Below are 12,611 nucleotides of genomic sequence, written 5' to 3'. Positions count from 1 at the left end.
CCTGGTCTCAAACTTCTGACCTCAAGTGATCTGCCTGCCTCGGCCTCCAAAACGGCTGGGACTACAGGCACGAGCCATCGCTCCTCCTCGCCTTTTCTAACTATAGTCTCACCCTTGACAATCTTACCGACTTCCACAACTTTAAATTTATATGCTGACAACTATTGCATATCTTCAGGCCAGACCTTCCTCTGAACTCCAGATACTAACCTACTATGTCTTTTGGCTGTCAAACAAGCATCTCAAAATTAACATGATTAAAGCCAGACTCTTGAATTTCCCTGTCCCTCAAAACCTGTTACTCCTACATTCTTCCACATCTCAATTTACAGCAATTCTATTCTTCCTAATATTCAACAATGAACCTTGGGAGTCCTCTTTTTTTCTTACACACATACCATATCCAGTTCATTCATAGCTATTCAATGTTCTAAACATCATCTTGAATTTGGCCATTCTTATCATCTCTGCCGTTACCACTAGCTACATTCTAAGCTCCTTTTTTCCCTCTCCTAGACTACTGTAATTGGTTCCTAAATTGGTCTCTTTAGATCTACTTCTGCATCCCATGGCTAATCTATATAGCCACCAGAGGAATCATTTAAAACTTCAATCATTTCATACCTCTTCTGTGGTTTCCATGTTATTCAGAGTAAAAGCTGAAGTAACCACAATGGCCTATCAGCCTTCATATGACCTGGCCAGGCTAACTTTCTGACTTTATCCCTGACTATTTTCCACCTCACATGCTCTTCTCTAGCCACGGTAGCCTTATTGCTGTTCCTTTACATACTGTATTAGTCTGTCTTCACACTGCTATAAATAAATACTTGAGACTGGGTAATTTATAAATAAAAGTTTAACGGACTCATAGGTCTACATGGCAGGGGAGGCCTCAGGAAACTTACAATCATGGTGGAAGGTGAAGGAGAAGTAAGACCTTCTTCACAAGGTGGCAGGAAAGAAACCACGCAGGGGAAACTGCCACTTTTAAAACCATCAGATCTTGTGTGAACTTGCTCACTATCAGGCAAACAGCATGAGGGAAACGGCCCCCATGTTCCAATCACCTCCCACCAGGTGCCTCCCTTGACATGTGCAATTACAATTCGAGATGAGATTTGGGTGAGCACACAGCAATAAACCATATCAATTCACACAAGCCCCTCCCAAATCCCCTTTTCACATTCCAAAACCAATCATGCCTTCCCAATAGTCCCCCAAAGTCTTAACTCCTTCCAGAATTAACCCAGAAGTCCAAGTCCAAAGTCTCATCTGAGACAAGGGAAGTCCCTTCTGCCTATGAGCCTGTAAAATCAAAAGCAAGTTGGTTACTTCCAAGATACAATGGGAGCACAGACATTGGGTAAACGTTCTGTTTCAAATAGGAGAAACTGGCCAAAACAAAGGGGCCATGGGCTCCATGCAAGTCTGAAACTTGGCCAGGCAGTCATTAAATCTTAAGCTCCAAAATCTCCATTGACCACATGTCTTACATCTAGGGCACACTGACACACGGGTGGGTTCCCACGGCCTTGGGAAGCTCTGCCCCTGTGGCTCCTGCAGGGTACAATGCCTGTGGCTGCTTTCATGGGCTAGTGTTGAGTGCTTATGGCTTTTCCAGGCACATGGTGCAAGCTGTCAGTGGATCTACCTTTTTGGGGTCTGGAGGATGATGGCCCTCTTCTCCCAGTTCCATGAGGCAAGCCCCAGTAGAATTTTGTGGGACACTCCAACTCCACATTCTCCTTCTGCATTGCCCTAGTAGAAGTTCTCCATGAGGGCTTTGCCTCTGCTGCAGACCTCTGCCTGAACATGCAGCTGTTTCCATACATCCTCTGAAACCTAGGTGGTTGCTGCCAAGCCTCAACTCTCATCTTCTGCTCACCCACAGGCCCAAAACCATGTGGAAGCCACCAAGGCTTAGGGCTTGCACTCTCTGAAGCAAAAGCCCGAGCTGTACCATGGCCCCTTTTAGCCATGGCTGGAGCTAGAGCAGCTGGGAGGCAAGGCACTGAATCCCAAGGCTGCACAGAGCAGCTGGGTCCTGGGCCTGACCCATGAAACCAGTTTCCCTCCTAGGCCTCTGGACTTCTGATGGGAGGGGCTGCCATGAAGATCTTTGACATGCCCCAGAGACATTTTCCCCATTGTCTTGGCTATTAACATTCAGCTCCTGGTTACTTATGCAAATTTCTGTAGCCTTTGAATTCTTCTCCAGAAATGGGTTTTTCTTTTCTACCACAGGGTCAGGCTGCATATTTTCTAAACCTTTATGCTCTGCTTCCCTTTTAAACGTAAGTTAACATAAATTTCAATTTCAAGCCATCTCTTTATAAACACATATAACCGAATGCATTCAGAATAAGCCAGGTGATCTCTTGAACGCTTTGCTGCTTAGAAATTTCTTCTGCCAGATAACCTAAGTCATCTCTCTCAAGTTTAAAGTTCCACAGATCTCTAGAGCTGGGCCAAAATGCCACCAGTCTCTTTGCTAAAGCATAACATGAGTGATCTTTGCTCCAGATCCCAGTAAGTTCCTCATCTCCATCAGAGACCACCTCAGCCAGGACTTCATTGTCCATATCACGATCAGCATTTTGGTCAAAGTCATTCAACATGTCTCTAGGAAGTTCCAAACTTCCCCACATCTTCCTGTCTTCTTCTGAGCCCTCCAAACTATTCCAACTTCTGCCTGTTACCCAGTTGCAACGTTGCTTCCACATTTTTGCGTTATCCTTATAGCAGTGCCCCACTCCTGGTACCAATTATCTGTATTAGGCTGTTTTCACACTCTATAAAGAAATACCTCAGACTGGGTAATTTATAAATTAGTTTAATTGATTCACAATTCTACACAGCTCAGGAGACCTCAGGACTTACAATCATGGCAGAAGGCAAAGGAGAAGCAAGCACCTTCTTCACAGGTATCAGGAGAGAGCACATGCACAGGGGAAACTGCAACTTTTAAAACCATCAGATCTTGTGAGAACTCCCTCACTATCATGAGAACAGAATGGGAGAATTGCCCCCATGATCCAATCACCTCCCACCCAGGTCCCTCCCTCAACATGTGGGGATTATAATTGAAGATGAGATTTGGGTGGGACACAGAGCCAAACCATATCACATACCAAACATGCTGTGGCCTCGGGATCTCCGAACTAGCTGTCCCTTTTCCCAAATCACTCTCCCTTTAAAAAATACCTACATATCTAGTTCCCACATCTTCAGATCTTTACTCAAATGGTACTTTATCTGTGAAATTTTCCCTGACCAGCAACTTCCCTGGCAATCCCTAATTCTTCTGCAACACTGTTTCTCTCCATAGTATTTTTTAATTAATATATTTTTATCTGTTTTCTTCGTATCTCCCTTCACCAGAATATAAGCTCTACAATACAAATTTTTACCTGTTTTCTTCACATCTAAATTCCCATTACTTAAAAATGCCTGATAAATAGAAGACCCCCCCCAAATATATACATTTCTACTGTGACACTATATACATGTTTTGGAAAACCTTGTGTTCTGCAAAGTTATGCATTAAAATTAACTTACAGAAAAAAAACAGGATTGGAACAGATCACTGACATTTATGCAACTTTGTAAGCCAAGCATTAACAAATACATTAATTGGCAGTCAGGGAGATGGCTTGAATCTCCTAAATAGAAAGCTTGGTACAGCTGAAGGCTACCTCTGGAGATACCAAAAGAAAAATTGTCAAAACCAGAAAAGTGGAAATGCTTGCTTGTTGGATGTTCCAAGACAATGCAGTTAGAAGGTTGTTATTAGGTGGGTATGAGAACAAATGTGCCCTGTCATAAGGCAAAAGCCTTGCAACAATACTGAAAGAACTCTTGTCTGAATCGTAACCAAGCTAAGGGCTCTTTCTTTTCATGCTTAAGATAAAAATTCTATTCCTGTTGTTCCAGCTCCTCTGGCCTATAAAATAATTGCAGATGGACCGATATAACTTCTACATTATACTGTCAGTAGTCTTCATTTATCTACGAGCAAAGAAGTGTTACAGAAACATATTTTAGGAGACCAGACTCTACTTTCTTTCAAAGAGTGAAAGAAATGGTTTCCTTTTAAAGGAGCTTAGAATCATTGTAAGAGTACAATACAAATGTGAAAAAATAAAACAAAGATACAAATGCTTATTACAAATTATAGGTCACAATTCTAGAACATACCCCAAAAATATAAAATATCTAAAAACATAACATTATATACTTAAGCTGTTTTAAAAGACATTACTTACAGAAATTTCAGGGTTAGAAAGCTCAGATAAAAGTTTCTTAGCATCAATAACTGCTTCATATAATCTCAGATATTGTCCATCACTGGCTACAAAGCATGCACTAGGAGAGTTGCAGTATGCACCTAGAAAGTATTTACAAATATTAAAATTTCACCCTTTAATGATAATGTCAGCAAATCTAAATTACTGAAATAAAAACCAGAATACTTACCCAAACAATAACTGGGTATAAGAGTGGGCAGCCATGCCACATTGGAAAAGGCAGAAACATGAAGAGAATTAATCCGGGCAAGCTCTGAAACTCCTCCAGAAAAAGACAATGGCCCAACTGGGTCAACCCTCCAAAGAATAAGCTCACTGTAAACTGCATTGGGATCCTGAAACGCCACATCAACAGTGCTTTTATTTTGTTGTGTCCAAGAGCATTCTTCAATATTTAGAGCATCAAAAGGTTGCTTTGGGTTATCAACATCTGGTGTCCTTAATGCATTATGGTGTGATGTTGTCAGCAATAATGGTAATACTGAGTGGCAAGCTAAATCATTAAGATGAAAACGATGACCACAATATCTAGATTTGTGGGAAATACTGAGAACAGTAGAAAAAGCAGATTCCTCAGCAAAACTGACCAGCCACTGATTCAGAGAACCATCAGCGTGTTTTGAAATCATCATAACATTAGGAGTAAAAATACTTAATTTTAAACTATTAGATGATTTATTGTGACCGGAAGAAATAAGCATTGATGTGGAACGGGTGAGGCCAGAAGGTTTTTGTTTCCCTTGCTGAATAGCCAAGTCAACATTCTTGGTACAGGCATACATCATTATGCTTTTACAGAGAGAGTTTGCGTCACCTGTGGGGAAAGCTACTGGAATTCTGGAAACAAAGGACACCTAGAATTAAGAAAGCAAGTGTTAGAACATATAAAATTATATAAAGAGGTATTAGAAAACAGTACCCACATAAACAAGAAAGTAGCTCTCCAGAAATAATAGTAGTACCTGTACTTGACGAAACATACCAGGCTGGTATTCATCCAGCCAATCCACATGCCAAACTAGCAAAGAACCATCCATGGGATGAATACTAAATAGCATATCTGCATTTTTACTCCATTCAGACAGAAGTACTTCAATCTGATGATCAATGGCAGCTGATGATAATGACGTAAAACTTGAGTTTGGTACCATCTTATCACAGCCTAATTCCTTCTTTTCAGGATTTATTTTCAGATCATCAACACCATCATCCGTTTCTATAAGCAAAAGAGTTCATAAACCAAGTAAATACAATCAGGCTTTTACTGTAAATTAAGAATTACCGAGCTTCTGGATAGCTGAACACATGGAGGTCTCATGCCTAAGGAAAGCATGGAAGCTCCATACCCCTTCCACCATACCTTACCCTACACATCTCTTTATCTGTATCCTTTGCAATATCCTTTATAATAAACTAGTAAAGGCAATGCTTAATGATAATGCTCCAGAGCATGCTTTGAAATCTAGTTTCTTATCTACTTTTGCCCTTGCACAGACAAAAGGAGAAAACTCGGGACTTTCAAAAAATAAAAGTATCATTTGTTACTATAACACCTACCAAGTAGTTCAATTTAATCGCTTACCTTTGGTGGTGAGTTTCATAGCCAGCAGCAATGCCAATATAGGACTAATTGTCAACCCAGAAAAGGAACTTGCTCCATTATTTGAACAACTGAGACAAGTTGTAGAAGTTTCTTTTTTTGTGAGACTCAGTCTTACTCTCACCCAGGTTGGAACACAGTGGCGTGATCTCGGCTCACTGCAACCTCTGCTGCCCGGGTCTAAGCAATTCTGCCTCAACCTCCCAAGTAGCTGGGATTACAGGTGCCTGCCACTGTGCCCGGCTAATTCTTGTACTTTTTAGTAGAGATGGGGTTTCACCATCTTAGTCAAGCTGGTCTTGAACTCCTGACCTCATGATCCACCTGCCTCGGCCTCCCAAAGTACTGGGATTACAGGCATGAGCAACCATGCCTGGCCAAGTTATGGAAGTTTCTTAATCTGACAGTGGTATATGTACTTTATCTTCATTATAACAACACAAAATCAATCCAGCAATCTATAGACAACAATACTACTTTTATTAACCATGTGCTCAAGAAGGGGCCTCTTTTGCCACCTTATAATAATAAAGAGCCTATAGATATAATTTATAGCCAGATCAACTGTTATATATTCTGGTGTAGAGCCTTTTCTTATTTAGTGAGATCTGGGGATATCACCAGAATGGTTCAATCTATCACAGCCCCCAAAGAGTTAGTTCAGTCATCAAATATGAATGAGATTTTATTCAGTGGATCAACATCAAACTGGTACTTTGATCCACTTGAGCCATTAAGTACTGTACAATATGCCCAGATCTGCATAATGAAGAAGACTCTTTTTATTTTGAAGAAGTATATATTTTTCTTCAGATTATGTTTTATTTCTTTGCCTTGAGTGTGAGGAACATAAAATGCCTTAGTAAAAGTAATACAACTAGTACAAACACACACACAAATATCTTTATAAATGGATTCAAGATGAAAAACATAACAGTTTTCATATTAATAAGAAATGGGCTCTGCATTAAAAGTAACTTTGCTCCAGAATATAAGGTCACTGGAGTTCACTGAGTAATCAGTAGCCATACAGGACTCAGTCAGTGGATTATGGATTACTGATAGAAGACGTAGTATCAACTGGAAAATAAGTAAACTGGCTTCTCGATCCAGATGTTCTATATTTAACCACTCAGCTAACGTTTAGTAACACACACTACTTTTCCGGACCTCAGTTTTGCTCACGCTAAAAAGAGGGAATTGGAATTGGAACTATAATTGGGACTGAGTTTTTTTGTTTTTTTTTTTTTAAGGCAGAGTCTCGCTCTGTTGCCCAGGCTGGAGTGCAGTGGCGCGACCTTGGCTCACTGCAAGCTCCGCCTCCCAGGTTCACGCCATTCTCCTGCCTCAGCCTACCAATTAGCTGGGACTACAGGCGCCCAACACCACACCCGGCTAATTTTTTTGTATTTTTAGTAGAGACGGGGTTTCACCATGTTAGCCAGGATGGTCTCGATCTTCTGACCTCATGATCCACCCGCCTTGGCCTCCCAAAGTGCTGGGATTACAGGCTTGAACCACCGCACCCAGCTGGGACTGAGTTTTTAAAATACATTATTTGAGTGTAATCTGTACTTTCTACAAAGTACCAGGTTTATCCAAATCTCAGTATGCTACACTAGTTATCCTCTAGGTGTACGGACTCGTAACTGGTATGGCATCTTAAAGAAACCATTTCAAGGGAATGCATTTATGGTGCCAATTTCCAGGTTTCCTTCAACACCTCAGTAATAAAAAATAAACTGTATATCAACTTATCAACACAGGTAAATATGTATAGTCTTTCCTCTTTCAAAAATCCCAGTCCCCTCACCCTCCCCCAATTCCTGGTTAGCAATATAGAGCCTTTCTCTGAAAAGACATATTTTTTTAAAGTTTTGACTGTTTACCAGATTTAAAAAGTAAGTCAAGATATACAAATCAATTAGAAAAAAAAACTCAGCAGGAAATTAGATAAAGGGTATTAAAAGGCAAGTCACAGAAGAGCTAAAATATAATAAAAGATATTCTGCTTAATTTGCATCAAGAAAATGCAAAGTAAAACAAGTTGTCCATTGTCCCGTTATCAACTGGCAAAAAAAAAGTAATATAATGAAAACATCCAGTGTTGATAAGGATGTAAAGCATATATTTAGATACACTAAGAGGAAGTAAAAACTAGTAAAACATTCCTGGAGGGCAATTTGTCAGAAGTTATTGATATTTAAAATTGGTACACTCCCTGGAAATTCTACACCTAGAAATCAAGGTTATAGAAAAACTCACACAAAAATTAAAAAGACAAGTCATTGTACCTAGAATAATGAAAAACAATTTAAATCAATTTAAATGTCTATCAATAGAAGACCTATTAGACATTTTCCTTAGACATGGAATACTCAGCAACCATTAAATACAATGAAATGAAAAACTGCCCATTACTGACTGAATTAAAACAAAGTGCAGGCCGAGCGTGGTGTTTCACGCCTGTAATCCCAGCACTTTGGGAGGCCCTGGTGGGTGGATCACGTGAGGTCAGGAGTTTGAGACCAGCCTGGCCAACATGGTGAAATCCTGTCTCTACTAAAAATACAACAATTAGCCGGGTGTGGTGGCGGGTGCCTGTAATCCCAGCTAATCAGGAGGCTGAGGCAGGAGAATTGTTTGAACCCAGGAGGTGGAGGCTGCAGTAAGCCAAGATTGCGCCACTGCACTCCAGCCTGGGTGACAGAGCAAGATTCCATCTCGAAAAAACAAACAAACAAAAAAAAACAAAGTACAGAACATTATTTCTGTATAAAAATGAGCACCCACAGTACAACTTTTAAGAGTCTGTATTTAGATGTTTGTATGAGCATAAGAAAAGAATCAAACTGGAAGGATACTTATCAAACTTAATAATGTGGAAACTTTGTGTATACTTGTTCGATTTTTCTTCCCTAATGATCACGAACAATCTTGACATTAAAAGAAAACTTTAAAAAAAACCAAAACACATGGCTAGCTGCCCACCACAGTTTCTTACTTCCCATTTCTCAGTATATAAAGCCTATACAGTCAGGAACTACACGGGCCCTGTGACTAGTTCTTGTCAGCTGAATGACAGTGTAAGTGATATGTGTCAATCAAGGTGGCTGAGAAAACAGCTATGCTTTCTTTCTCTCTACCTCTCTCTCTATACCAACTGAAGGCCAAAGGCAGAGAAATTTAAGGTACTAGTTCCAATGCTTCTCAAACTTTAATGTACATACAAACCACCTGGAAATTTCATTAAACTGCAGATTCTGGTTTGGTGGGTCTGTGTGGACCTTGAGACATGCATTCTAACGAGCTCCTGGGTAACACCAATGCTGCCAGTCTACAGAGAGTCCTTTATAGAGGAAAGTCCTAAGGGCTAACAAAACCAGAAGAATGAGAAGCCCGAGTCCTTAAATAACCATGTGGAAGAAAGCCACCTGGAACAGAAATATCTACACTAGATTATTAAATGAGCTAGTCCATGTTTTTAGATCACGTCATTGCAATTTTGGAGTTTATTTCCTACAAGTAGCTAGTTTTACCCTAATACGAAAATGTCTGCTATTTTGAACAAAACTTTAAATTTTTCTTTCTTCTTAAAGTTTTACCTTCATCAGATTTTACATCTGCCTGATTAGAATCTTCTACACTGGCCTCAGAAGATGGTTGTTCAAAACTTTTTCTAAGTTGCTGTAAAAAAACTTCCATGGACAAAGTAAAATGCAGTTCTTTATTGTTTAGCCAGTGTACAACAAAAGGTCCAGTCTTCTCTTCATTTTCATTTAGACTCAGAGATGTAATAGATGGAAGAAGTGGAATGTCTGTAAGAGAAAAAAAGATTGTAAAATTAAAATTTTTACCTTCTAGCATATGAAATATCCATGGTTTCATATTTTTATTACTATTACATTTATATTTTGTTTGCCTGAAAGTCTTTCTCTTTCACTTTGTAATTTTATTTTGAGTTTTTTTTTTTTTTTTTTTTTTGAGACAGGGTCTCGCTCTGTTGTCAGGCTGGAGTGCACTGGCGTGATTTTGGCTCACTGCAAATTCCCTGGTTCAGGCCATTCTCCTGCCTCAGCTTCCTGAGTAGCTGGGATTACAGGCATGTGCCACCACGCCCAGCTAATTTTTGTATTTTTAGTAGAGACAGGGTTTCACCATGTTGGCCAGGATGGTCTTGATCTCCTGACCTCGTGATCCACCTGCCTCAGCCTCTCAAAGTGCTGGGATTACAAGCGTGAGCCACTGTGCCTGGCCTATTTTGAGATTTTTTAAAGACTATTTTTTAGAGTAGTTTTAAGTTCATAGCAGAATTCAAAGGTACAGTCATATTCCCCATCCTACATATGCACAGCCTCCCACATTATCAACATCCACTACTACATTTATTACAATTGATGAATCCACACTGACACATCACTATCACCCAAAGTCTATAGTTTACCTTAGGGTTCATTCTTGGTGGTGTACATTCTACAGGTCTGAATAAATTTATAATATTTATCTTTAAATCTCTGGAATACATTTTATTTAACCTCTAAATAAGATTTCCAGCTGGGGCTAGTCATGGAGTGGGGAGGAGATGCCAGTCAGCAAGAGATCCGCTGCTGAGGAGAGAAGCATCAACAGCAGCATCGTAGCTCAACAGAAGAACCCTGAAGTCTATGTGGGATTTTTCCGATCTCCCAAATCAAATATCCAGAAAATCAGTGAAAAGAGGGTTGGAATTCATACTTATGGTAGTTGGTAAATCTGGATTCAGAAACTTTACACTAATCGACTCATTATTCCTCACAGATTTGTATTCTCCAGAGTATCCAGATCCTTCTCACAGAATTAAAAAGATTGTGCAGGTGGAACTACACAAAGTTTTAATCAAAGAAGGTGGTGTTCAGTTGCTGCTCACAAGAGTTGATATCCTAGGATTTAGAGTTGCAATGGGTAATAGTAATTGTTGGTTACTGACTACACTGACAGGAAATTGAGGACCACCTAAATGGAGAATCATGATAAAACAGATGTCAGATGCCTGATAACAGGGTACAGTGTTGTTTATACTTCATTCCTCCTTCAGGACATGGACTTAAACCATTGGATACTAAGTTTACGAAGTTTTTGCTTGAAAAGGTGAGTATCATCCCACTTATTGCCAAAGCAGACATGCTGATACCAGAGAAACGTCAATAGTTTAAAAACAGATAATGAAAGAAATCCACGAACATAAAATTAAATATATGAATTTCCAAAAACATAAGATGAAGAAAATAAACTTGTTGGCCGGGCGCGGTGGCTCACGCCTGTAATCCCAGCACTTTGGGAGGCCGAGGCGGGCGGATCACAAGGTCAGGAGATCGAGACCACAGTGAAACCCCATCTCTACTAAAAATACAAAAAGATAAACCGGACTGGCTGGGTGCAGCGCCTCATGTCTGTAATCCCAGCACTCTGGGAGGCCGGAGCAGGCAGATCACTTGAGGCCAGGGGTTCGAGATCAGCCTGGTCAACATGACGAAACCCCATCTCTACTAAAAATACAAAAATTAGCTGGGCATGGTGGCATGTGCCTGTAATCGTAGCTACCTGGGAGGCTGAGTCACAAGAATCACTTGAAGCCAGAGTGAGACTCTGTCTCCAAAAAAAAAAAAAAAGGAAAAAGGACTGTGTACCTCTTGCTGTGGTAGGCAGTAATACTACTATTGAAGTTAATGGCAAGAGAGTCAGAGGAAAGCAGTACCCTAGGGGTGTTGCTGATGTTGAATATGGTGAACACTGTAATTTTACAATTCAAAGGAGTATGTTGATAGGAACACACATACAAGACTTGAAAGATGTTCCTGATAATGCCCACTACGAAAACTACAGAAGCAAAAAATTGGCAGCTGACTTACAATGGAGTTGGTAACAACAAGAATAAAGGGCAGCTTACTAAGAGCCCTCTGGCACAAACGGAAGAGGAAAGAAGAGAGCATGTAGCTAAAATGAAGAAGATGGAGACAGAGATGGAGAAGGTGTTCAAGAGAAGGTCAAAAAAAAAGTTCAAAAACTGAAGGACCATGAAACTGAGCTCCAACGGTGCCAAGAGCAAAAAGGAATTTAAGCACAGGGCAAATAATTAGAGGAAAAACGGTATCCGTTTGAGAATGAGAAAGCAAACTGAGAAGCTCAACTCAACAACATATTTTAGAACAGAACTCTTCAAGATCCCTGAAAAAGAACAATAGAAAGTGAAGATCTTTTAAATTCTCTACTGACCACCAGTTATGCATTAGTTGTCAATGCCAGCTTGGACATCAGTGTTAGATGAATCTGTCTAATCAATCTTCACCAGTTTTGTCTATAATGATGGATTTAACAGCCTGACAAAAATTTTTTTTGTTATTGTTCTTGATGGAGGTTATGATGCCTTGAATTGTCCATGGTGTTGTGCACTTAGAAATAACAGCTCTAAGTACATTTCCTACATTTTCCTTTTTGTCTTTCATTGAAGAGATATCCTCAATTTAATGCAAAAGAACATTTTGTTGTTATACATTCATGTCCTGGTGGTATGACTGTTGACAGGCTATTCCAAAATAAAAGGATACTGCAAGATTTTCAATGAGGATAAATTGCCATAATATGACGCAAACTGCTTTTTCGATAATTATAATACAAAGGTTCCATTCAATGAAGCATATACAATAATGTAATAAATACATATA

At 39.8% G+C, this 12,611-nt stretch overlaps 1 protein-coding gene and 1 pseudogene across 11 annotated transcripts in view; one reads left to right on the top strand and one right to left on the bottom strand.

Annotated features, from left to right (window-relative positions):
* The window catches only part of DMXL1 (Dmx like 1), a 175,054-nt gene that overhangs the window by 111,003 nt on the left and 51,440 nt on the right, over positions 1–12,611 (bottom strand). For all 11 annotated transcript variants that reach the window (XM_031666421.1, XM_021939615.2, XM_003900023.5 and 8 more), the window contains 4 exons: positions 9,516–9,728; positions 5,273–5,526; positions 4,480–5,164; positions 4,269–4,390 (listed from right to left, as the gene is read on the bottom strand). In XM_031666421.1, the coding sequence (XP_031522281.1) occupies positions 4,269–4,390; positions 4,480–5,164; positions 5,273–5,526; positions 9,516–9,728 (1,274 nt within the window). The remainder of the gene's footprint in view (positions 1–4,268; positions 4,391–4,479; positions 5,165–5,272; positions 5,527–9,515; positions 9,729–12,611) is intronic.
* Positions 10,493–12,138, top strand: LOC101003730 (annotated as a pseudogene).

This window comes from Papio anubis, chromosome 5 (assembly GCF_008728515.1).
Source record: "Papio anubis isolate 15944 chromosome 5, Panubis1.0, whole genome shotgun sequence".
NCBI classification, from domain to species: Eukaryota; Metazoa; Chordata; class Mammalia; order Primates; family Cercopithecidae; genus Papio; species Papio anubis.
This window is presented reverse-complemented; position numbering and strand designations above follow the sequence as displayed.